Raw genomic sequence first — 25619 nt, 5'->3', positions numbered from 1 at the left:
CACCAATAATTCCTCCACCCAAAGAAAACCATTTGGAGTATATCTTTCCAAACTTCTTTCCATGTTTTAGAGCTTTTTCTTAAACAAAGATTAGACCATAACATATATTCTGATTTTTAAACAAAGGATTTTTTAAACAAAGGGAACCTTTCCTTGTCTATAAACATACATCTACATTGATCTGACTTTGTTCTTCATTGCAAAAGGAGAAGATACACCATTTTATTTTTAGGATTCATATTTTATTATATTTTAGTCTTCACACACATTATATTCAGCCTAGCAAGTATCAACCAACAGACACAAGGAAATTTTCATCTGTCCTCTTGTAACCGAAAGTGGGGTCCAGCTGCTCGCTGCTCAAAAGCCAATAAAGAGGCCAGGTTTGTGGAAAGGAAAGTTTGCTTTATTTTGGATGCCTACAACTGTTGGGGGAGTGGGGGAAGGGCAGACATCTGTCCAAAGGCCTACTCCAACAATCAGGGGGCAAGAGCTTTTATAGGCGGAGGGAGGGGGCTGCATGCAGAAACAGCACAGTCAGCTCTGACCGTCATCTTGAAATTGGTCATGAGGTGGTCTGACCAGCATCATCTTGATTGTTTCAAGTACAGTTAGTCTTCAGTTCCAGGGTCTGTTTGTTCCCATTTCCTTGAGGCCAATTCTTGGAATCGTGGCAGCTTATGTCATGGCTACAGTCTGGTCATCATGTAGTTAACTTCTTCCACCTGGCGGGGGTTTCAGTATCTATAAGACAGCTCACAGGATACGGCTCAGAATATAACCTATAGCCCTTGAGGAAGAACTAAAGGTCCTTGACTATGCTTAGTGACTAAACTATTATTATTTGGTCTCCTTTGACTATTTTCCTTTGTTTCTGCATGTTCTCACTTCTCTGATTAAACTTATTTTTTGGCTAAAGTTTTTCCACAGACAAAAGGCAGGCAGAGGACCTGGCGGACAAAGACCAAAGAGTCCTGCTCTGTTTCACTCGGTGTGTCAAATTCTTTATCTGCACACACTCTAAATCCCTGGGTTAGAAATTTCAAGTACCTGCTTTAAGGGTGTTTCTGGTTTTTTCATTCTCTTGGGTGTTGGGGAGAAGAAAGAAACCAAGAGGCAGAGACCATAATTCATCCTCAGGTCCCCAGCACCTATCAAGTAGACAGTAGTCATATGAATTGAAATTAACGTACTTCTGGAGAGGGCCTGCGCACAGCGATGAAGACCCAATGCAGCCAAAAATAAATAAATAAAATAAATTAATTTAAAAAAAAAGAAAGAAAGAAATTAATGTACTTGCAGAATCAGTAAAAGCTTCTTGGAAAAGATGGGCAGATAGGATTTGCTGAGGAGAGTATGGATTCCTGGTGGTTTGGAAACATGAGAAAGGTAGAAAACTAGGGGAAAATGGTACACGATAGAGTTGGGAGGAAATTTGCCCCACTTGGGCAGACCTGACCCTGGGCATGGTGGAGAAGGTAGAATATGAAAAGAAGATACGAGAAGGTGACAGAGGGCCTCACAGTCCAAGTAGAAGACTTTACACCTGATGAAAGGGGCAAATGTGGAGCCTCGGAAGGTTTCTGAGCTGGTAAGTGACCGCAGTCTTGAGAATGGTGAATCATGCACGATGGTTGCAGGGCAGAGATGCTTTAAGCAGGAAGCCAAGCAAGGAGCTTCCTGGAGAAATCCAGATTTTTAAACGATGCATCTGGGCTGGGTGGTGGCTGAGGGAATACATGAGAAGGGCTCAAAGAGGCATTTCAGTGGAAGGATCAGAGTCCCTTGTGAGTGACTGGTGCCTGACTGGGTATAGGAGAAGTCAGGAAAAGGGTATATACCAGTGGGTGGGAAAGGAGGGGCAGATAGCCACCTCCATAGCAGCCTCTGAGCATTTCCTCACCCAATTGTCACAGTGTGTGAAGTTCCACTGTAAGAATTTGTTTTATCTCCCTTAAAATATGCTTTCAAAGAGGAATTTTTGCTGAGAGTTACTACCCAATGAGTTGAGTTCACTGTAAGTGTTAGGGACATGACAGCTCTCTTCTCTTCCTGAAAAAGATAGTGGGGATGAGCCTAGAGCCACATTGGGGATCCAGCTGAAGCTTAGACCCCTTGCTCCTGAACCTCGGGCATTCAAAAAAGGAGTGAGGACTCAAGGATAATGCCTGAGATGAACAAAATCAACATTTCCTGGAATGGATGAAATCAGTAATTTTTTTTAATGAATAGAAGAAGTTGGAGGAGGAGAAAGCACAAGCCTTAGTAGGAAGCTGTAGGGAAAACTCCAGAAATCACTGTTGTTTCTCTCTGCTACTGACAACATAAACAGATGCTTATCAGAATAGAGTAGCATCCTTTCTACCGCCTCATCATTCTGAAAGCTGGATAAAATAAGTTTTTTTAGAAAGCTATATCGAGATATACATGACATACAATAAACTGCACATATTTAAAATATGCCATTTGAAAAGCTTTGACATATGTATACACCCATGAAACCATCACCACAATCCACATCATGAACCTATCCATCAATCGCAATAAAATCTGTTTTTTAGACTCACTGAGAAATCTCCAGATGGAAAGAAACCATTGAAGACCCCTTGCTTTGCAGATGAGGAAATGAGGCCCCAAAAGGGGAAGTGACTTACACAAATCGTCAGGAGTGATCAGGGGTAGAGCAGGCATCCTCAGACCCTGGGTCACTGCTCCAACACTCTGGGCTGTCCAGTCATCCAAGGTATTTCCACTCAGTTCTAGGAAAAGACCATTTTAGACCAAACACCTCTTTATCAACCTATCCCTGGGGAATCTGTAATTCAGAAAGAGAAAGATGATAGCTGTCTTTAGAAAAGTACTCTTGGGACTTCCCTGGTGGCGCAGTGGTTAAGAATCCGCCTGCCAATGCAGGGGACACAGGTTCAAGCCCTGGTCCGGGAAGATCCCATATGCTGAGTAGCAACTAAGCCTGTGCACCACAGCTACTGAGCCTGTGCTCTAGAGCCCACGAGCCACAACTACTAAGCCCACGTGCCACAACTACTGAAGCCCACGCGCCTAGAGCCCACGGTCCATGACAAGAGAAGCCACTGCAATGAGAAGCCCACGCACGGCAACAAAGAGTAGCCCCTGCTCGCTGCAACTAAAGAAAGCCTGCCCACAGCAATGTAGACCCAACACAGCCATAAATAAATAAATAAATAATTTTTTTAAATGATGTATAAGAATACTAAGAATATGTAAAGACATGGAAAGATGTTTACAGAATATTAAGGTGGTTTTTTTTTTTAGAATCCACTTACAAAACAAAACATGCATTCAAAATAATGACTATATAGGAAGGAAATACACCAAAAATTTAAACAAGTGATTTGGCTATACACTTCTGTGTGGTTAACAGTAACTTTAATTTTCTTCAATTTGCTTATAATTCACATAAAAAGAAAGAAAGAAAAGACCAAACCTCCCTCTAAGTGGGATGGGAAACCACAGGTCCTGGCATCTTTCCTTATACCTTGGTCCCAACTGGGTTTCGCATCCTTCCTGATGCTGTGCTTTGTAGCCTTGGCTTTCCTTTTGGTCTGTGAGTTCCTGATTTGGGTTCACCTTAATACTTCATTTTCCCACCTACCCATACTTTGGGGCTCCTCAAAGCTCACCACCCTGGTGGTTCTCTGCTGCCCTCACCTGCCACCAGCAGACAATCACCGTGTTAATCCAGTGGGACCCAGTTTACACTGGGCCCTGGCCTTCTTCCAAAGACAACCTTTGTGCTTGCTTAGGTCTAAAAGTCCATTACACAAATTCTTGTTTCTATTAAGTCAGTTGGGAAGAACAAATAGAATTCATAGATCATTTGCTGTTTGCAACACCAAGCTCAAAAAACCTCCAGTACAATAACTATTTGTCCTTCCTCAGCTGGAAGATAACCACCCAACACCAAATTGTGAAGATCTGTCTTCTCATCCTTCTCTGTCTGCATCAGGTTCCCATTTATGATCACCCCAGCTCAGGTTCCATGAATGGATCCCTCATTTATGGAATACCTACTATGTGACAGGCACTGTTAAGTTGTAGGACTCCAAAGATGAATAAGATTTTATCAGTCAAGAGCTCAATGTCTAGACTAGCACTGTCCAACAGAACTTTCTGCAGTGATGGAAATGTTCTATATCTGCACTGTTTCAAGAATGTAGCCACCAGCCACATGTGGCTATTGACCACTTGAAATATGACTAGTGTGACTGGGGAATTGAATTTTTTAAATTTTTAATTAATCTTAACTCAAATTTAAAAACTGAAGCAGTGTAAAATATTCTTCCTTTAAAAACAATGTAATGTTTTGGTAGGACATTTTAACTGTTGAAAATTTAGCATCCAAATTGAGATATACTGCAAGTATAAAAATACACACCAGATTTCAAAGACTTAGTATGAAAATTAGAATGTAAAACATGTCATTAATAATTTTTATATTCATTACACGTCAAAATGATAGTATTTTAGATATATTGGGTTAATAAATTATATTATTAAAACTAATTGTACCTGTTTCCTTTTACTTTTTTAAATGTAGTTATTAGATAATTTAAAATGACATATGTGACTTGCATTAAATTTCTATTGGATAGCACTGATCTAGAGAAAAAAAAAGTGATATCTAAACAAAGTCTTCAACTAAAATACATTATACATTCCTGGAAATGTATACAAAAGTCTAATGCATAAAAGTTAAACAACAGATTTACCTGATATAACAGGGTGGGGTAGTTAATTCTTAAGAGCTAAAATATATTATAAAATTCCTAATTTCAATATGCATTAAACAATAGTCCTTTATTCCAATTGCAGAAATAATTCATGTTGCTCATTAGGAATTGAAACATTACAGAAACAACTCAGAAGGTTAAGGTATCCCTAGAGATAATTAACAATTTGAGCTATATAAAAACATACTGCTATTATTGGTTACTTTTATAAGTGTGAGATGATACTATATTTGGGGGAGAGCTAAATTATATTCCATGATATGGATATATTATAATTTATTTAACCAATCCCTTGTATATAACATCCAATTTTTCACTATTTCAAAGCATATTATAAGGAACACTCCTATATTACCTTTGTATACTTTTTACATATTTTTCTGCTTCTAAAATAATATTCTCATAGTAAAAACATTCAAATATTGCTGAAAATTATAGCAAAAATGTGACTACCTCTCATGTTGCCCCCTGCCCTGTGCCAATCTGTATCTCTGATGATTATTACCAGTTGGGTATATACATCTTATCAGAAATTTTTTTTCTGTGTATATATTAATCAGCTTATTTTTTTCTTTTACAAAATTTTAGACTATACATACTGTCCAACTTACTTTTTAACTTAAAAATATATTTAGTAAGCAACAAGGATATACTGTATAGCACAGGCAATTATACCCATTACGTTGTAATAACTTATAATGGAGTATAATCTGCAAAAATACTGAATCACTATGCTGTACATATGAAACAAACACAATATTGTAAATCAACTATACTTCAATTAAAAAATGAGAAAAAAAACCACATAAATTTGCACACACACAAAGGCAAAATCATTATTTTTCTCAACTCATAGGGAATATCAAGGGTTGAAACCTCAGAGCACAGGCTTGGCCTTTATAAATCCCTGGGCTTAGTGTCCAATCTAGCCTCAGACATAGGTTCTAAAGGTTTCACTAAAACAAATACTTGCTACATTTACTTTTCCACACTTATTCCTATCATATGTGGAGAAGACCAGGCTCAGGGGAGATGCCATATATGCTCAAACAGAAGATGCAGTGTTGTGGGCTATTTCCCCTGAGGAAATCCAAATCCAAAAAGATGTGTTTTTAATTTTTGGCTAAGCTCTCATCTATACTCTCTCGATGAAATTGTCAAACGATGGTAATAGGTATGTAATTTTTAAAGCTGTGGAATTTAGCGGTTGCTTCATTTGTATATAAAGTTTACAGAATCAAAAAATTTAAAAAGATGACAGTGACATTACTTGCAATTAGAAATTTCCTTTCAAGATCTTCATCAAGATTTTTTTTTAAATGTCAAGAAACTTTTTTTCGAAGAATAAAAAACCTCCTGATTTGCTAAAAAAAATTATTACTTGGGCAAAGGGGGTCAAAAGGTAAAAAGAAAAAAACTATAGTTGATGTAAAAGAGACACAGAAATTTTGAATCATATTCAAAATTTAAACCTAATGAATTAAGTAAGTAAAAGAGCGGATTGCTGGGGCAGAGGGTAACTCTTATGTTTAACTTTTTTAGGATCTGCCAAATTGTTTTCCAAAGTGAGTGCCAAACATTTTTATAGGCATTTTGGAAAACACAGAAGTGAAGATAATCCCTCATTCCAAAGAGCTTACAATTTACAGTAGATGGAGAGATGCAATTAACATGTATACATTAAAAGTATAATTATAATATAGCTTATAATTAAGAGCCAAACCATGCAACTCTAAATTAAAAGTGGATCTACACACAGTCATACATTTTTAGAGCTGGAAAGGAAAAGAAATATATATACATTCTATATATATATCATTTGGACACCTTTCCGTGTCAGTACATATACTTAGGTTACCAATAAATGCTCATCGACAAGAAACTTATTCAACAAATTATGATAGAGCTATACAATGGAATACTATGCAACCATTAAAAAGATATGATATAGGTCTTTATGAACTTACATGGAATGATGTCAAAAGTATATTTATAAGCAAAAAAGGCAAGTTGTTGAATAGTGTATATTAATTTTTTTTTTTTTTTTGGCCGCACCGCATGGCATGTGGGATCTTAGTTCCCCGACCAGGGATCAAACCCTCACCCCCTGCATTGGGAACGTAGAGTCTTAACCACTGGACCACCAGGGAAGTCCCAATGTTCCCCTTATCTTTGGTTGGTGTGGATTTGTTCTGTTTGATTTAACCAGTTGACAATTAGAAGACACTAGGATTTTTCTAATTTTTCATCATTTGAAACAATATAAATACTAGGTAAATCTTTGTGTATATCCATGATGATCTCCTTAGAATAAATTCCTAAAAGTAGAATAGTAGGTGAGAGGTTCATATCTGTAAGTTTTTGGATTTGAATTGCTAAATCCTTCTCTTGAAGGCTGTAACAGTGTACACCCTTCCACTAGTGCCCAGGCTTCTGGATTTTATTTGTACTGTGCTTGGAAAAGTCTTCCCTACTTGAGATTAGGATACTTTTTACTAGTGCGTTTTTCTAGTACTTTTATGGTTTCCTTGTTTTATCTTTCAATTTTGTTCCATCTGGAATTAATTTTTATATAAGGAATTAGTTCACATCACCTTTCAGATATATTCTTCAGGAATATATTTTCCAGCATTTTATATGTGTTCTTTAATTTTGATCTTTTTTTCCTACAAATGAGCAGAGTCAACAGGCTTAAGTCCAAATATGTAATTGATGCTAAAATGCACCCCTTCCAGCATGTCTAATGATTTCCAGCTTTGTCTCAAATGAACTAAATCTATAAAATCTATTCTTCTTATCACTAACATCGACACAGTCATTTTTCCACGTATAAATGTCAAGGACTAACTATTCAAATAGATGTACAAACACCAGTGAACAAAAATATTGATGCCATTGAAACTAAACAATGCAGTCATTTGAAATGTTCATTCATGAGCTCAAGTACAAAAATCCAAGTTCTGGGGTTTAGGAGTGTCAATGAATAATGTCCAAAAATCCAATTTTTGAACATCAAACCTATGAGAGGAAAGATTGCGGGTTCATGATAGCAAGATATGATGGGGTACAACAGGGGTCTCAACTGTGGGAACCCAACTTTCCTGGGAGATCCACAGAAAATGTTAGAGGGGTGATCTTTGAGATTGGTCTTAAAATTGAGGAGTGGTTCAACATTTGAAGAGCCCAACATTTGAAGATTTGGTGACTGGTGTTTCAGGCAGAGGAATCAAGTGTGGGAAGGTGGCTAGGCTTGGAAGGGGCTTCTTAAAGTCCTGATACCATCTTTCTCCACCCCTCCCAACTTCCCCTCTTCAAAAGGAGGGAAGGATATGATGCCAGACTTACTGATTGATTATTTGACCTCATTCACAATAAATGTATTACTCCAACCCTGCATATACATTTTATACCTTCTTATCTTAATTGTGTAATAAAAGGCTTTTCCCTCTTTAAAGGAACTTCACACAAAAGCAAAGCAGGTCAGGAGATTTTACAGGTGATAGCCAAATGACCTAATTTAGTCCTTTGTTGGTGTGGTGGCCTGGGGTACCAGGTAGCCATGGCTTCTCACCCCTAGAATGCCTGTCTTCACCTGCAGAAGGTGATATTCTCCTTTTTGTCAAGGCCTGGACCCTGCCCTCACACAGGCCACCTTCTTCCCCATCTTTCCAGCTACACTCCCAGCCTCTTTCCCTTCCTCAGTCCAAGCTCCCTACCTCCCACCTCGTCCCAATACACCCAAATCACTAGAATACTTTTAAAAGTTTTTTTTTCAATACTTAAGAACTTAATCCTACTTCCTCTATTCCCTGAGTCCCAAGACTCTGCACATTTAAAATTAATTAAAAGATTTTAATACCGGAATTCCCAGCTTAGCAGCCATCAGTGTATATCCCTGAACCTCCCGTTTAACACGGATTTTCTGAAAAGCATGCTGTGTGTTGTATTCTTTAGGCAGTGCTGGAGCTGTCACAGACCAGCTCACCAGAGCCACTGTGCTCATTTCTTCCCAACTCCACGTTCAGTGATGTCACTTTGTTAACGTGAAATAAGCAACAGTGGGAGTATTTATATCACAGAAATCAGCAAGTGCTACAAAATCAGGGCTTTTAACAATCAGAGCCGATTGTTAAACATTTACCAGCACACCACTGTTTTAAGGATTCTTTTGGTTTCCAGTAATAGAAATTCACTTGAGTTAGCATAAGCAAAAAGGGGAACTTATTATAAGAGCCAGCGAGTAAAGTGTCATGATGCCTATGAGAGGGTAAACAGATTGGCCTTAGGAATTACCTGGAACCAGGGACTTGAAAACCATCAGAACTTCCCATTGCATCTCTCTGTCCTTCTCTGCTTCATTCTTTTGTTCTTGTTACAACCTTCTTTCCCTGGTTTCCAATCTATATGAAGGGAAACGTGAAAACCTGCTCTAAGTCCAGTCACCTAAGGAGACTGATCTCTTTACTGGTCCCAATTCCAAATTCTCAGGAGGGAACTTTGATTGGAAGAAAGTCCTATTGAAATCAATGCCTGGACAGGGTGAAGGGATGGAAACAGGCAGGATCACACTGTAACAACATGCATGAGAATCAGGGAAAAAAAGAGGCTCCTAGAAAAGAAAAGGGTTGAGGCAGTCAACCCAAAAAGTCCACGACATTTATAAAGACCTTTTCTCAGCTATTAACAGCTCTCACCATCACTACCACAGGCTCCATCAAAGGAGTACATGTACTTACTTAGTATTTATTTAACGTCTGAGCACCTTATAATAGGCAAAAGGAGCTGCTCTAGAAATTATAGAGGATAAAAGATGATTAAGACTCCGTAATGGCTGCGAGTAAAAGAAAAGCCAACTTAAAATGCTTAATAAGGGAAATTTTCTTGCCTAACAAAAAGTCCAAAAGTAGGATGATTCCAGAATTTCTTAATTCAGCAGCTCAGGACCTAGACTTTTCCATATTTTCACTTTGATATGTTTAGACTAATGTCCTTATGGACACAGGTACCTGTCACAGTTGAAGTCATCAACATCACCCGTCAAACGAAAAGGGACAATTTCGCCCCAGTGCAGGTCTTTTTTAAGACTGAAAAAACTTTTCTCAGAATGCCCCCACCAGCAAACTTCCCTTTCCAGAATTAGATCACATGCCCATGCATGAACCACTCACTGACAAGGGGAATGGCACCACCCTGGTTGACTTAGACCAACTGGGACCTAAGTCCTATAAGGGAAGGAGAACAGTGGAACAAAATGGGGAGCTGCTGGAACAGAAGGAAAACAATTGATGGAGACTACCACAGACCCTTGCTGCATCTGAAGGGGTGCAATCAAAGAAAAGAGACAAAAAGACTCTCGCCCTAAGTTGCATTTCTCCAAGCGCTTTTGTCTCATTCAACTCTCTGACCTGCCACATCACTTTTACTAACCCTGGCTGCAGACCCTTCCACTGGGACCTGGTTTTTATCTCCCTGCTTCCCTCTTTTGGTTTACACTAATTAGTAGCAGAGTTGGCTCCCTGCCTGATTTTCTCACTGCTAAATCAAGATTTTGAACACATGAAACTTCATAGTGACAGAGGGCCCTAATAAACAAAGACAATTATAGACAACAGGCCCCTGTAATCAGGCAGCTTGAGGGTCTGCCTGTGAAAGAGGCCAAGCTCAGAAGATAAAAGATAAGAACTAGAAAACAGTATTGTCTGGGATTATAACATTTTTGTTTTTGTTTTTAAGTATTTCATGCACTTCCTTTTGTTCACTGAGTGGAAATCTGCAGTGAGAAATGTTATGCAAAAAAGGACAAGTATAATTTTTTTTTTTGGAATACGTCTTTTTTGCCAGCTTCTCTGGGCCTAATAACTTCCAGTCTCATACAAAAAAGTTCGGTTTTCTACTTCCATCTGTAGCTTTGTTAAATTTAAAGTGCAACTCTTCTTTACAGTAAAAAGTGTCTATAAATGTACACTTTAGTTGGTATTAGATACTAAAAAAAAGAGGAGGGACATTTTCTCCCTTTTGTCTCCTTCACTACCCCTGCATGTTTGTGCCTGATTTGTATTTCCTCTTACCCTCCAATGCACCTCTGTGACCATATGTTCCTGACAGATAGAGAATATCCAGGTGGCCTGGTACTTGGAAACTTGTCAGATGTTATTCAAAGCAATAAAGAACACATCATACAAGTCTTTGGTATATTGTTACAGGGAAACCCTGTTTAGAATTCACTAATTGGGAATTTGTGATAATTTGAGGAAGGGCTGGCTGAAGTTAACCTTTGTACTATCTATGGAAAAAAAAAAAAGAATTCACTGCAGTTCTGAATAGTGTAAACAAGATTGGAAAGGGAATAATTATCTACTTAAAAGAACCAGTTGTTTTGAAAAGCTTTAGAAGTATCCTTTTACATACAAACAGGGTAATTATGATTTAAACAAAGGCTGGCCTGTTTCTAAGGCTTCTTTGAAATGTCAATTACAAATTACTCTTGTTTATTCACCAAGGCAAAACCCACCCCTGTGTACCAGGCAACAGTTGGTTAGCTTGCTTTCACTTACTCTATTTGAAAATAATAAATCTAAAGTTCTTTTAAAGTTGTATAATTTAATTCAAGCTTTTCACTAATCTAGACAGTTGGTCCATCCTTTAGTGTTTGAGTGATGATTTACTAATTACTAGCATACAACAATCACGAATGCATAGACTGACACCTGCCTTCGTAAAGTAGTGGAATAGCTGGCGAATACAGAAAATCGACAAAGAAAACTCCTCCAGAGCGGTGGCTCCTATTTTCTACCCTACCGTAGTAAGAAACACATTTTGCATTGATTGCAACTCAGTACACACACACTAAAACAAAAACAATACTTACCTTTATTATGTGCGACACTGTTATTTTTTATTCATTTGTTAATAAATGCTAGGCACTACCCACTAAGTTGACTGCACAGTCTATTAATGGGTCGCTGTTTTGAAAACACTACCCTGGAATCTGTTGGGAGATAGTATTCTTTTGTGAGACAAAGGGATGGCGGTGGTGTCACCAGCAAAGCCCATTAAAAATTCCCAGGAAATAAAAATAGAATCTGGGTAATGAAGTCTAACCTTTTTTTTTCTTTTCCTTTGTGCTTCGCCTAGTTTCAGTTGCTCATGGAGTACCGCGTGCAGAAGCCTCGCACCCGGCACTGCAGCCCAGAGTTGCTAGTGCAAAATGGCCGCTCGGACACCTCAGCTCGGTGGGCCGTGTGCAGAAGCTCTGCACACGACACTGCAATTCAAGATGGCGGCGGCAGCAGGCCGTGTGCAGAGACGCTGCGCCCAGCACTGCAATCTGGAGCCTTGAGCAGAGCAGCTGTGCCTGCCCCGCAAGACCTCTGCCTCCCTCCCTGCTGACAAGATCCCTATACAGCAGCCCTGCCCAGAGCCTGTTGGGAAGAGTGTGGACTGTAGAGCGAGAGGTCACACCTCCCCATTCTTTGATCAAAGAATAAAGCTTTCCTTTCCTTTTGAACCAAACTCAGTCTCATTCTGCTGGCTCCAATGACACCAGGCAGGAGTTAATTAAGTTAATGAGCCAAGGCGGGACAGTCAGTAACAGTGGAAGGAGCTGTAGCTATGTGGTTTTCTTGATGGTGTCCTCCCCCAATTCTCCTCTCAAATCTTTGGCCATCAACCTCACTGCTCTAGTCACTACTGCCTCCTATTCCTCAACATTCAGTACAAAGCTCATTCTTACCTTCACCAACCCTTTCAGCTAAGTTTCCATTTCCCTTCTTTTTTTCAAAAGCCCACCCTGAGTTTCTGCCTGATCTACTGATAGTTGTCCAGCCTTACTCACTGCAAATGAGGCAAGATGATGCTATAAGGCCTCTCCACTGAACAGCGTCAGCCCTCCCCTGCTTTACCTAACTGCTCCCATCTCTGCTCAGCTTCTGACCCTTGGCTCCATTTTCCATGAATAGTCCTTCTCTAGTCTCTGGACTCGGTTTGGTATTTGGTGTCTGGTCTCTCAAGTTCTTATCTAATCACTGTTCATTAAGAACATGGATAATGTGTTATCATCATGGTAAAAACAAAATCTTTGTGATCAGACAAAACCCAAGACCCAACTCCCCAACACTCACCAGCTCTATGATCTTGGGTATATCATTTAATTTCCCTGAGCCTCGGTTTCATCATCCATAAAATTGGATGCAAGCTTGTGAAGGGTAAATTAATCCTTATAAAATGCTTACTTTGGTGCCTGGCATATAGCAAGCACTCTCTAAATGTCATCTGTTATCAGTATTATTATTGTTGCTGTTATTGCTACTGGCTTGCCTCTCCTCCCACCAAAACCACACCACCCAATCTTGGAGGGCAGAGGTTCAGAGTTTGAGACTATCTACCGTGTAGCTATAGTTTCTAGTTCCCCTATTCCCCAACCCCTCTCCAAACACCTCCCATGTGTATACTCTCATTTCTCATTTCACATCCATCTCTTAAAACCTTCCCTGGGCTTCCCTGGTGGTGCAGTGGTTAAGAATCCACCTGCCAACGCAGGGGACACAGGTTCGAGCCCTGGTCCAGGAAGATCCCACATGCTGCAGAGCAACTAAGCCCGTGTGCCACAACTACTGAGCCTGTGCTCTAGAGCCCGTGAGCCACAACTACTGAGCCCATACGCCACAACTACTGAAGCCCACGCGCCTACAGCCTGTGCTCTGCAACAAGAGAAGCCACCGCAATGAGACACCCGCGCACCGCAACAGAGTAGCCCCCACTCGCCGCAACTAGACAAAGTCCGCGCAGCAATGAAGACCCAACACAGCCAAAAATAAATAAATTAAATTTTAAAAAGAAAAGAATATATTGTTTAAAAAAAAAAAAAACTTCCCTGCATCCCATAGTTCCCTCCCTCACAGTTCCTGACAAGAGTTGTGATGCTTGATGTAGGTGGACATTGCTACACAGGTCAGTTCTGACCATTTAGTTGCATGGATGGACCACAGACAGGAAGCAAGCCCAAGAGTTCCATGCCTCCCCACAAGCAAGCTACCCAAACAGGTTACAACCTTCTACCATAAAAACCACAGGTGGCCAAGTTTATCCCATTCAGCAAGGACAGACTGAAGAAGGGACTGTTATGAAGCCCAGGGGCCCCACCCTGACAGCTCACACAGGCTCTGAATACAATGAACACCAAGCCACAACTAATGTTTGCAGCCCTAGTTTCAGGAACTATCTCCCACTTCACGTGTTCCGTAACTCGCTCATCAATTCAGTTCCAATGAGTCTGGCCATGCTTTTGCTCCCCATCCTACAATGCCCTTGCCTTATTCCTCTGATTCAGTGTATTTCTCTCCTTGGCTTTGGCTGTCCTCCCAGCTGTGTTTGGTCTCTGTTTTTCGATTAACGTACTTACAAATTACCCTAATTAATCCCTTCATATTTATAGCCCCTGGTTTAACTCATCCATGATTCCTTCTTCCAGTGGACACCTATCTCCCACCCCCCAACTCAGACCTGTGCTAGCCCCACAGATGAGACCATGAAAAGTAGTAGTCTTTGACATACGTGACTTTTCAGATAATAGTTCATTGCTTATATTTTAGATCCACAAGCAATACATTTGGGGCCTGGACCCATCGTACTCTGTTATCTAGAATACAGTCATTGTCCTCCTCTTCCTGATGAGATTATATCAGCTTGGATATCACTTATGGCTGTGTGGGAGGTGGTAACTGACCTACCTTGAAATCAGGATTTTTCCATCTTCAGAGAATAATGGCTAAGATCACAGTAATTAAGAGCCCAAACTCTGAAGTCAGATGACTTGGGTCTAAATTCTGTCCCTGCAACTTACTACTATATTTTGAGTTTGTTTTTATTGTCTTTTGGTATTTGGGTTTTGTTTTGGTGCTATTTAAATAAACAAGATAACAAGCATCTTGATCATATCAAGTTAGAAATACCAGAATCATTCACTAAATTTTAGATATTGGCCCCTGCCCTGCTTTCTCTGCCTCTGCTTTCCTCAGCTCCTCCCTTTTGCATTCATGAATCCCTCTGCATATTGATTCAACTGCATTATTTATCTGCCATGTTGTCTGGCACTGTGCTGGGTCACAGAGATACAGATAAGTCATGGACTCTATCTTTAAGGGTGGAGAGAGAGATATATATATATATATATATACAAACAAATACATGCATTAAAATGTTAAGGGTACCGAGATAGAGAACTTTTCAAGGTACCTTGGAGCATACGGGGGGGCACAGTGAGTTCTGCCTGAGGGGACAAAGTGGAGGAGGGTAAAATCAAGAAGTAAAGGAAGTCTTTGTGGAAAAGGTTGATGCTTGAGTTGAAACTTGAAGTTGTCCTCTTTTCACTTGCAGCCTCAGACCTGTTCCAATCCTGAGGAAATCTGAATAAGACAGTCTCCACAAATAAGCTCAGAAATGTCACCCCATGTCCTGGATTCTAGTGGCCTAGTTCCAATGGCTGGGGCTTCCACATTGCCTCCCGGGTCTCTTTGTTGCCGTTAGTTAAGGAACTTGAAATTATCAGGAGTAACTCCCAAGCCCACAGTAATAGCTCTGTTGTATCTCTCCCAATACCCCATAAAAGGCTCAGTTCTTAGTATTAAGCTGTAGTATCCAAATCCGTCCCTAACACTTAAACCCTTCTTTGAACTCCAGCACAGAGCCCCTGCTGCTTATCTTGTCCTTGTCAGCCCTCTTCTCTGGGATCTGGGCCTTGTTTTATATCCCACTTGGGGTTCTGCCATCTTCCAGAATAGCCACCCATCTACTAGGCCTGCTTGCATTCCCCACCACTGGGGTCCCCGCCTAACTGGAAAACTCAGCCCCAACTATGTCTGGATTGCAGCTAACTTTCAATAAAGACTCTTTCTTTGACAAATTTGAGTTAGGCTCCTCCGAGCCCTCTTCTCATCCAGATCTCAACCTTGGCGCCCATCCTGTCTCTGGCTGCCCAGTCCAGTTTTAGCAAGAATTCTGCTAAGTAAGTTTAGTGACAGTCCTCCACCCTTGATATCTGAGCACCCTTGACATCTGATCAAGTTCCTCATCCTCTACCTTTGCTGTATAAGTCCTTGGTCTGCCTTTAGCAAGAATCAGGCCAGGTCAATTTAGCAGAAATCCCCCTACCCTTGATGGCTCCTCTTAGTAATTTTCCATCCACTGACACCCTTACCCTGTTCCTTGGTTATAAATCCCCACTTGAACTTGCTGTATTTGGAGTTGAGCTTGATTTCTCTCCCCAGTTGCAATAGACTGGACCCCTATTACAAATAGTCTTGAATAAAGTCTTCCTTATCATTTTAACACATGTCAGAATAATTTTTTCTTTAATACTTGTCATGCCCTTTGGACAATAACCACGGACAGCCCATGGCCCAGCTGTCCTTCTGGTCTACTCTAGGAATCCGGTCTCATTCCAGCCCCAAGCTGACACATGTGCATCAATACAGCTCAGGTAGGGAATTCCCTGGCAGTCCAGTGGTTAGGACTCCACGCTCTCACTGCCGAGGGCCTGGGTTCAATCCCTGATGGGGGAACTAAGATCCCACAAGCCTCCCGGCCAAAAAATAAAATACAGCTCAGGTAGAGCCACCTGTAAATATGGATCTGGAGAATATGAGCCAATTCTATTCCAACCAACATTACCTAACTCATTCAGTCAATCAGATAACCAAAACATATGAATAAATTTAAATAGTTTCTAAACATAAATATATTTTCAAAGAGGTTCCTTATTTGTATTACAGATATAAACAAAATACATACACTCAAGGCATAAAGTATCTGTCTTGTGCTCTTTTGAATTAAAAAATCACAGTGGATGTAGACCTTCGATGCTCCAATGGTGCCATAAACAAATTCACTGGCCTGTTTTTGGACAAAGAATTATCTGAAATTTTCTCTCTTGCATTCCAAGAAAGTTTTTGTTGTTAGTAGAGAGACTTTATTGTAAAAGCCTCCTCACCTAGAGCTCTGGTGATTTTTTGTGTTTTATTCATCTCTTTCATTTGGCTTCAAGTAAGGTAAGGACTGGATAAAATTCAAAATTTACTGAATTTTATGTTAATACCAGGCCCAGAATTTCCTTCTTGAATATCTCCCTTCTTTGGGGTTGTTACTGAAGCGTTTTGAAGGAAATGGCGGGTCAGCCATTCATTGGTTCTCATGGCTTTGCAGTGGAGGCAGGGCCTTTCCCTGATTTGGCAACCTCTCATATTCCTTTGCCTCTGAGCTATTTTTCTCTTCTTAATACTGGCTGGTGATTGGTGGTGTTCACTTTCACTCTCCTTCCAAGAGGAGGCTCCCGAGTTAGATACTTCACTCTCACACTCAGTAGTATCACTGTCAGGTTGGGTCTGATTCACCCGGCTGAATTCAGAATGGTGCCTCGCTCGTCTTTGTTCAAGATATGCATTGACCAAAGCCATTTCTGAGTCAGTTACAAGAGTAAGTTGGTTCTGCTTTGGTTTTGTCATCATTTGCAAAGAATCCCAGGCACCATCTTTGTTTTGCCGCTTATAGGAAGTATCTTTGCTTGCTAACAACAATGAAACAAATCAACAAGTTAGGCACATTGCTGGTTACTATAATCTCATCTTACCTAAAAAGGAAGCCTATGGTGTGGGCTCACTCTTTGCTGCCATTTGCCAAGCCACCACTTTTCCCCACTCATTTGCAAGTGTTGGCAGCTGACTTCATTTTCCAGTACCATACCAAAACTCCTAAAAACCAAAAGGGCCAGATAGATGCTTGACATATTACTTTTGAAGTTTCATGGACCCTTGATATAATATCAAGGGAAAGGTCTCCAAACTTTTCCAGAGAAGGACCTTTTTACCTTTGCCTTGACGGCTTAAAGATGCAAGCGTGTATATGAACGTGATTTGGGTAGCAGAAAACTAAAAAGGATCTTCTCTTTATGCACTGGTGTGCTGGAGTTGGCTCATACCAGCCAGTTCACAAGAACTGATAAACTTTCAGGAATTTTGCAAGATGGCTGTTAAACACAGCTATTAGTAAAAATTAAATTGTATAAACTTACCACTAAATCAATTTGTTACAAATAAATGTAATAAATACTCAAAACTCATCACTTCCTAAATTATTTTACTAGATTTTATTGTGAGGTTTGCTCTTGAAGCTACTATTTATGTCTGTTGTCTCTGGATATCGGAAATACTATGCAATGATGTGCTACTGTGCATCTCTTCCTAACTCCTATGTTCAGTGACATCATGTTGGTAACCTGAAATTAGTTTTGGTGGGATAAAAATCAACAAGCACTAAGAATCGGGTCTTCATTTATGGTTTTGTTGATTGTCTAGACTTAAAGTAATGGAGAACATGTTACTGACATAGATTACATTTAAAGGTATCATGCCTATAGCCGCTATATTGTGAATAGCACCCAAAAATGAGGAAATATTCTTCCAGAGTATTCTAAAACTATTATCCAGCTCAGCAAAGATGTCATACACATCATTAACAACCAAGTTAAGTTCCAACATACATCTTTCTGTTCCTTTCATCTTACTCCTTAACTTAAAGGAAAGTATCAATAACATTCATATTAGAACTACACTCATTCATCTATTGCAGCTATAGGTTGGCTAAGGCTATAATCAAAGAAAGTATTTTGTGAGAATCAGTGGTCTATATGGAATTTACCATAAAGTGTATTATATGTTTTATTATTGGTAAATTGTCTGATATACATCCTTTATATTAGTAAAAATTTTTAAATGATATATACACACATTTTTGGAGAGCCCGTTGTTAGACATTTATCAGCATACCACTATTTATAGGTTATTGAAAAAGATGTCATATAGAGCTCATAGTCCTGTGGTAACATTAACAGTAAATGTGTGTGAAAGGCAAGCTGTGTGACGGGAGAATGCTGAGGAATGAAAAGACAGCTTGAGCTCTACCTACCAGTAATTTATAGCCTCTAGCAGCTTTGATGAAGTAGCTAAGCAGTCCTTCTGCACCAAAGCAAGGTGCTCATCCAGTGGGCCACCACAGGTCTGGGGAGGCTCTATAACACTCTTGGCTATTTACCTCTGTTGTTTGCTTTCCACACACAACACATATTTCTCTCATCATAGTCCAATATCAAATACGCACTGGCTCTCACCTTTACTTAGTGAAGTGCTTGTTCCATTGTCTCCATTCTTTTTCTTCTCAGACATCTGTTTCAGAAATATAGATTAGTAATAGTGATCTCAGTTGGTTGTTTTTCCCTCATATTTACTTGTTAAGAAACACTATTGACTTGGGCCCTTTGACAATGTCTAATTTTAAACAGCGCAGTTCAATAAATACTTACTGAGTTCCTACTATTGTGATCCTACTTCTGCTGCCCATTAAGAAGACCATGCTTTGACAGCAGGATCTACCAGAATGTTTTGAACCCAGCAAAATGGAACAAAGATTGAGAGAAAATAATACTGATCAGAAGCTATTAGTTACAAAGTTTTCTTGTACTCACTGATTTTATAGAGAAATATCGTTTAAATGTCATTTAGAAACAGATATGATAGTACTAGGATTAGTTTTAAATTACTTTTTAAAATTTTTTGGCCATGATGTGCAGCTTGTGGGATCTTAGTTCCCCGACCAGGGATCAAACCCATGCCCCCTGCAGTGGAAGCGTGGAGTCTTAACCACTGGACCGCCAGGGAAGTCCCAGTTTAAAATTACTTTTTAAAGGACATTTTATCAGGTTATGTTATGATAATTCTTTAAGATCTTTATATGAATTCATAGACTTATATCTCCTAAATCCTTCAGAAACTTTCCTCCAGAATGCAACCATAATATATTACCTGTGAATATGGCAACTAGAAGAAATTGATTTCTTTGAATAGTTCCAATTTCAAATATTCTGCCCCAATACTCCATAAATATATTTGCCCCATTTTTCACATGTCCCACTTATTGATGCTGAAAATGGTTTTGCTAAAAGATACACATACAAAGCAATTCCTTCAAAATATATCAAGTACTTTAGAAATACTCATAACACTTTTGGCACATAATAATTCTGGGAATCTATCACTGGGAAATAAACTCCAAAAGAGAGAAAGTTTTATGTACAGAAATATTTATCCCAATGTAATGAGGGTAATATAAATACAAAATTCAAAAGTAGGCTCAGACTTCCCTGGTGGCACAGTGGTTAAGAATCTGCCTGCCAGTGCAGGGGACAAGGGTTCGATCCCTGGTCTGGGAAGATCCCACATGCTGTGGAGCAACAAAGCCTGCGTGCCACAACTACTGAGCCTGCGCCCTAGAGCCCCCCGAGCCACAACTACTGAGCCCGTGCGCCACAACTACTGAAGCTCTCATGCCTAGAGCCTGTGCTCCACAACAAGAGAAGCCACTGCAATGAGAAGCCTGCTCACCGCAACGAAGAGTAGCCCCCGCTCACTGCAACTAGAGAAAGCCTGCGTGCAGCAACGAAGACCCAATGCAGCCAAAAATAGATTAATTTTTAAAAAAGGAGGCAATAGTTAAATGAATTATGATGTAATCATACAATCATACAATATATAGTTGTAAAAATTATAATAAAAGTATGTTCTAACATGAGGAAATAAATGTTATAATATTAAGTTAAAAATCAAGATGCAAATTTATATATGCCATATGATCATAAGTTAGCTAAAAATATGAAAAGAAAAAAGACTAAGGGATGTACGCAAGTGTTAGCAATAGTGGCTTTGAGTGTTGAAACTGATTTTTTTTTCCTTCTAATTATTCAAATTGTCTACAATTAGGGAAATAATGAATTTATGTAGAAAGTCATACTGCCTCTGGGTTGAAAAGTACCACACTTGGCTATTCATAACTGCAATCTAAGATCTTTGGTCCATTCCTTTCTTAATACCTGATCTCCACAATGGTAGGCAAGTTTCTCTAACGAGGTACCTCTTTGCTTTTTGGGTTACTGAAATCATTCTCTGAAAGCTTTCAGTGAAATCCTCTTTTAAGATACCTCTTTTTTAAAAATGTTTTTGGGTGGCCTTATTTTAAATTTAAAATGTATAGAGATGATTATTAAAAGATTAGAAGTTTATGAACCTTAAAAAGTTAATAGTAGTTGATTATTTCTATATAATCTGGAGTGGTTTTTATTTCATTTTTTCTACTTTCCTATAATGTCCACATTTTCTATAATGGGTACTTTTGTAATTCAGGGGGAAAGTGTTTTAAAACACTTATTAGGTTTATATCTTTTTCATGGAAAGCTTCCATATTTGACTTATGTCAAATCAAAATATAATCACAAAATCAAAAGAAAGATCTTACATCAAGCTAAGTGGAATCATATGAACTGTGGTTACCAAAAGCATTTTATTAAGTGTCTTTGTGTGTGACTCAGTTGAGTGAAAACAGCAGAAGTGCCTGCCCTGAAGTGTAGGGTAGGACAGTGGTGAGATCTGGGCTATGGCTCTGCCTTTCTTCCACTGTGATTTTACCAAGCCACTTAACACCTCCTAAGCTCAGTTTCCACATATGCAAAAAGAGGAGCCTGGACTGGTTTTGTTTGGAAAAATTCCAGCACTAGCTGTCTGAATAAACACTAAAAATATATATAAACTAAATATAGTATATATAATCTCTGAGAGCAAAAGGGTACATGCATCTTAGATAGTGGCAAATCCAGAGGAAATCAGTGTGCTTCATGTTTGAGGATAATTACCACCACATTTCCATCACGCTTTTACCATTACTTCAAGGTTTGTAAATAAACGTTCATAATTTAGCAGAGAAAATGAAGTTCAAAGTGAAAGAAAAATTCCATCCTTTTTGACCAGCTCTCATGTGGTTCTCAGATTTCAAATCTGGGACCCTTTAGAAGAAGCAGTTGAGTGGATTATAGCTGCCATAAGGGTACAAAGTGAAAGACAAAACCTCTAAGATAATTAAGGTTTTAATCAGCACTGAATAGATATAATTCAACATTTCAACTATGCTATGAAACAAACAAATGATATGGCAGGAAACCTGGGTCTATTCGCCTCTCTGTCATAACCACTCACGTGACATTGGACAAGTCACTTAATTTCTTTGGGCTTTATCAATAAAAAATCAAAGGATGGATACTGATAACTTACTTGCCTACAAGCAGAAGGCTGGGCCATAAGCTCTCTTGAGGTCCTTAAAGCTCAGGGCTCTATGACTCCAAAAGCTGATGCAAGCAAGGGAGCAGAGAAAGAACTTAGACCTCTCAAGGGGTCTTCATGATGAAATTGCCAAGAACCAATTTCAATTTTTTGTTAATTTTCTAAAGTAGCTTTTCTTGCCAGGCTAGACAACTTCAATGTACTTAGCTAGGGAGTCTAAGACATGTATAAACTATCACTATTCTAAATATTCTTTTGGCAAAGTATCTATCTTAAGCATTTAGACTTTAGATGAAACTTCTTTTTAGGGGGAGGAGGTGATGAGGGGAAGAGTCTTTTATTATTACAATAGAATCCAGCTGGCATACACATAACAAGCCTCCTCCTCTCCATCTAGAGCTGATACAGCATTCAGCCTAGCTGACCATTGCCAGCCTAGTGCTCTGGCTGTAATGCTAAATGGTCGTGGTTTTATTAATCATCAGCCTGGTAATTATGGTCAGCAAGGATTCCACATCAGCGATTTATAAGAGCTCAGTTACTCATAATACGTGAGAGCATCACAGCCCTGATTAAGTGGGCTATCTCACTCCTTAGGATGGCATTTTTTCTGCTAGTAGGTGGTCTAGAGTGGTGACTTTAGCTCTGTTTAGTTTAGTTCTGTGTCTTATTCTATGTGGAGAATGTAATGCCTCATTCTAAAAACCCAAAATCCTACAACATGTATACTATAAATATGACAACTTCTGTATCTTTGATTAGAATCACACAGCTACAAAAGGAATTTGGAGGTCATTAACCAGTAGGGAAGTTTATCCCAGTATTACTTAGCATTTGGACAAACTGAGAACAACCTAAATATCTCAAAATTGCAGATTTGTTATGGTGCAACCATAAGACAAAATTATGCAGTCGTTAAGAGTGCTGCTGTGTAAATATAATTTGAGGAATGATTACAATATAATATTAAGTTTAAAAAAGCAGGTTATAAAAATATATAAAACATAATGCCAACCATCTAAGATCAAAGATAGACAGATGAAGAGAGATATACTGTGATACAGAAAAAGAAAAAAACTAGAAGAACATACTCCAAAATGTTAACAGTGGTTACCTCTAGGAAATAGGATTACAGTAGTTTAAATTTTCTTCTTCATCCTTTTCTATATTCTTGGGTTCTCTAGAATAATACTTCATTATTTTTAAAACTAGAAGACAAACTTTTAAAAAGTAGTTTCACCAACGTAAAATAAATTTATTTTATGGAAAATCCCCTAGTATACAGTAAATATATTATTTAAAATGAAAAAGGATATCCTACCCAGACAGAAGCCCGAGAGAAGAACATCAGGACCAATACAATGACAAAATACCAAAGCAGGACGTTCCCTATTGTCCCACAAGAGTCATCCTTCCGGCATTCATAATCTTGATTTGGAATGGTAAAACTTATAGGTATGGGGGGAGGATCCACCTCCCAAAATAAAGAAAAAAGGTCTCCCATGATGGCTTCTTGCTTTGAAAATAAAACATGCTCAAAGGGATGAAGAAGACTGGGAAGTACTTCACTCCATGTGTATGACAACTTCCTTGGCAACCTATTATGACATATTCTTCAGTAACTATGACAGGAACTGACAAACATTTCTTGGATTACTAAGTTTTTGGAAGATCTGTCCAAATCACTTCTATGAAAGTTTAAGGCATATGCCCCATATCTCAATATGGTGCATTCTGCCATAATCTTTTTTTTTTTTGTCCTGAAACTTTTAACACGGTATTTTCTTTAAATACAGTATTTTAATGTCTTTTTTTTTTTTTTTTTTTGGCTGTACCACATGGCGTGCAGAACTTGCCCGACCAGGGATTGAACCCATGCCCCCTGCATTGGAAGTGCAGACCACCAGGGAAGTACTTTAATGTCTTTAAAATCTAAGTCTCTGAGGTATCCATTTTTTCAGTCTCTTTCATATATATCATAGCATTGTAAATTAACATACACAGTTCTAACGTATTATTGACTGAATTGTGTTCCCCAAAATGCCTATGTTGAAGCCCCAAGCCCCAATTTGGCTATGATTGGAGATAGGAACTTTAAGGAGGTAATTAAGGTTAAATGAAGTCATAAGGATGGGGCCCTAATCCAAAATGACTGGTGTTCTTACAAGAAAAGGAAGAGACATAAGGGATGTGCAAGCACAGGAAAAAAAGGCCATGTGAGGACACAGAGAGAAAGGGGCCATCTGCAAGCCAAAGGACACAAGGCTCAGGAGAAACCAATCCTGCTGGCACCTTGATCTCAGATTTCCAACCTCTACAACTGTGAAAAAATTTATTTCTGTTGTTTAAGCCACCCAGTCTGTGGTATTTTGCTATGGCAACCCTAGCAAACTAATACATAATGCCAACAATACATCTAATTTAGGTAGTAGTCGTGTTCCTTTTTAAGCCTTGAATAAATGCACAGTAATTCATAGATTACATTAAGAGGGAAAACATACATGTACCTGTTGTGAATTACAACAAACATGTACAATTTCTTCTTATGAAAGAGTCAGACATGGGTTGGGGAGGAAACTTGTATTCTAATTTTGACTGTACATTTGCACAATTTTCAAGTTAGTTCATCTCTATATCTAAAACTAGAGCAAAACACCATTGCTGCTAAGGCAATCTAAAAAGTATAAAAACTTCACTTCAAAAAAATTGGTTAGAACTTTAAGAGCATAGCATACCTGCAGATTTTCATTAACATGCAATACCACGAGGAAACTTCATTTTCTTCTATTGGAACTCAGGAGCATTTTAGGAAAAAATTTTGGTCACTGGGACGTACAAGATGTAACAATCCGTTAGCTTATTATGACACAGCGTGATGTTTTTATTATAGGCACACTTTGCCTCCCCACAAGCAAGTCTCCAGACCCTGCGCACGCATCCTGGACCATGCCTGTCTGCTTTAGGCTCTCGTCCCCTCCTCCAGGAAGCTCGCGGGGATCCAGGGCTGGGCCCGCCGCGACTCCTCGGGGCTCACTGCGACCCACCTCACCTGCCTTTCTAGTGAACCTGCCGGCCTCCCCCGGGCTGAGCTCCTCCAGGCGGTAACCAGGGAAGATTTTATTTTCACATCCCCGCGCGGCTCAGCGGCACATTGTGGGCGTTTGTATTTGTTAAATAAAAGCAAACTGAACTCCCTGATGAACCTTTTCCTCAGGATTAGAAATTCTTCCAAAGAATATGCAGGACAAGTAAAGGGTGTTTTTTTAAAAAAAAACCCTCAAAACCACTAACAACTTTAACAAAACAATTTGGTTTTTCTTGTTACTGCTGTACCCTCGTTACACGGATATTTTAGAATTTACATCGGGTCAGAACACTTAATTTTTTTTTTTTTTTTTACACAGAAGTATGAGAAATGCTTTGTCATTACTGATGGTGTCTGGACCCATCACCAAGTACTCTGTATCCTACACTTGGCCACCCTACTTAATAAAATCTGCTTAAAAATGTGTCCATAAGCGCCCTAAGGAAGCTAAAGTTATATTAATATATAGAAATTAATTTTCTTATAGTTATTACTTTTTACTGCGGGTTCAGAACCTGGTCTGAATTTTTGCTGCTCAGCTTTCTCCCCTCACCTGAGCGGGCGCCACAAATCCAACGGCTGTTTCCCTGGTAACGCTCCTAGCCCCTG

General features: G+C 39.2%; 1 protein-coding gene across 6 annotated transcripts; it reads right to left on the bottom strand.

Annotated features, from left to right (window-relative positions):
• Positions 1–346: 346 nt before the first annotated feature.
• Positions 347–25600, bottom strand: SSMEM1 (serine rich single-pass membrane protein 1). 6 transcript variants are annotated; one of them, XR_009701867.1, is made up of 5 exons: positions 25564–25600; positions 24661–24750; positions 18931–18985; positions 2655–2815; positions 347–725 (listed from the first exon to the last, which is right to left on the bottom strand). XR_009701867.1 is itself a non-coding variant. In XM_061198721.1 (3 exons), the coding sequence occupies exons 1-3, from the start codon at positions 23427–23429 to the stop codon at positions 16835–16837; spliced, it is 735 nt and encodes a 244-aa protein (XP_061054704.1). The 6 variants fall into 6 exon arrangements, 1 of the variants encoding a protein (XP_061054704.1); XR_009701866.1 differs by having other exon boundaries at positions 2655–2759; XR_009701870.1 differs by lacking the exons at positions 347–725; positions 2655–2815 and adding an exon at positions 17445–17515.
• Between the last annotated feature and the right edge of the window lie 19 nt (positions 25601–25619).

Source organism: Eubalaena glacialis, chromosome 8 (assembly GCF_028564815.1).
Source record: "Eubalaena glacialis isolate mEubGla1 chromosome 8, mEubGla1.1.hap2.+ XY, whole genome shotgun sequence".
Lineage (NCBI taxonomy): Eukaryota > Metazoa > Chordata > Mammalia > Artiodactyla > Balaenidae > Eubalaena > Eubalaena glacialis.
Note: the sequence above shows the minus strand (reverse complement) of the source record. Positions and strands in the feature narration are given on the sequence as shown.

What these genes read in the sequence shown, in the direction of transcription:
- SSMEM1 (XM_061198721.1), bottom strand. Translation starts at nt 23,429, where the DNA reads ATGGGAGACCTTTTTTCTTTATTTTGGGAGGTGGATCCTCCCCCCATA. An exon ending in TCTCTCGGGCTTCTGTCTGG is followed by an intron (nt 18,986 to 23,246) that starts GTAGGATATCCT and finishes TTTCTGAAACAG; the next exon opens with ATGTCTGAGAAGAAAAAGAA. An exon ending in AAGCACTTCACTAAGTAAAG is followed by an intron (nt 17,332 to 18,930) that starts GTGAGAGCCAGT and finishes CATTGTTGTTAG; the next exon opens with CAAGCAAAGATACTTCCTAT.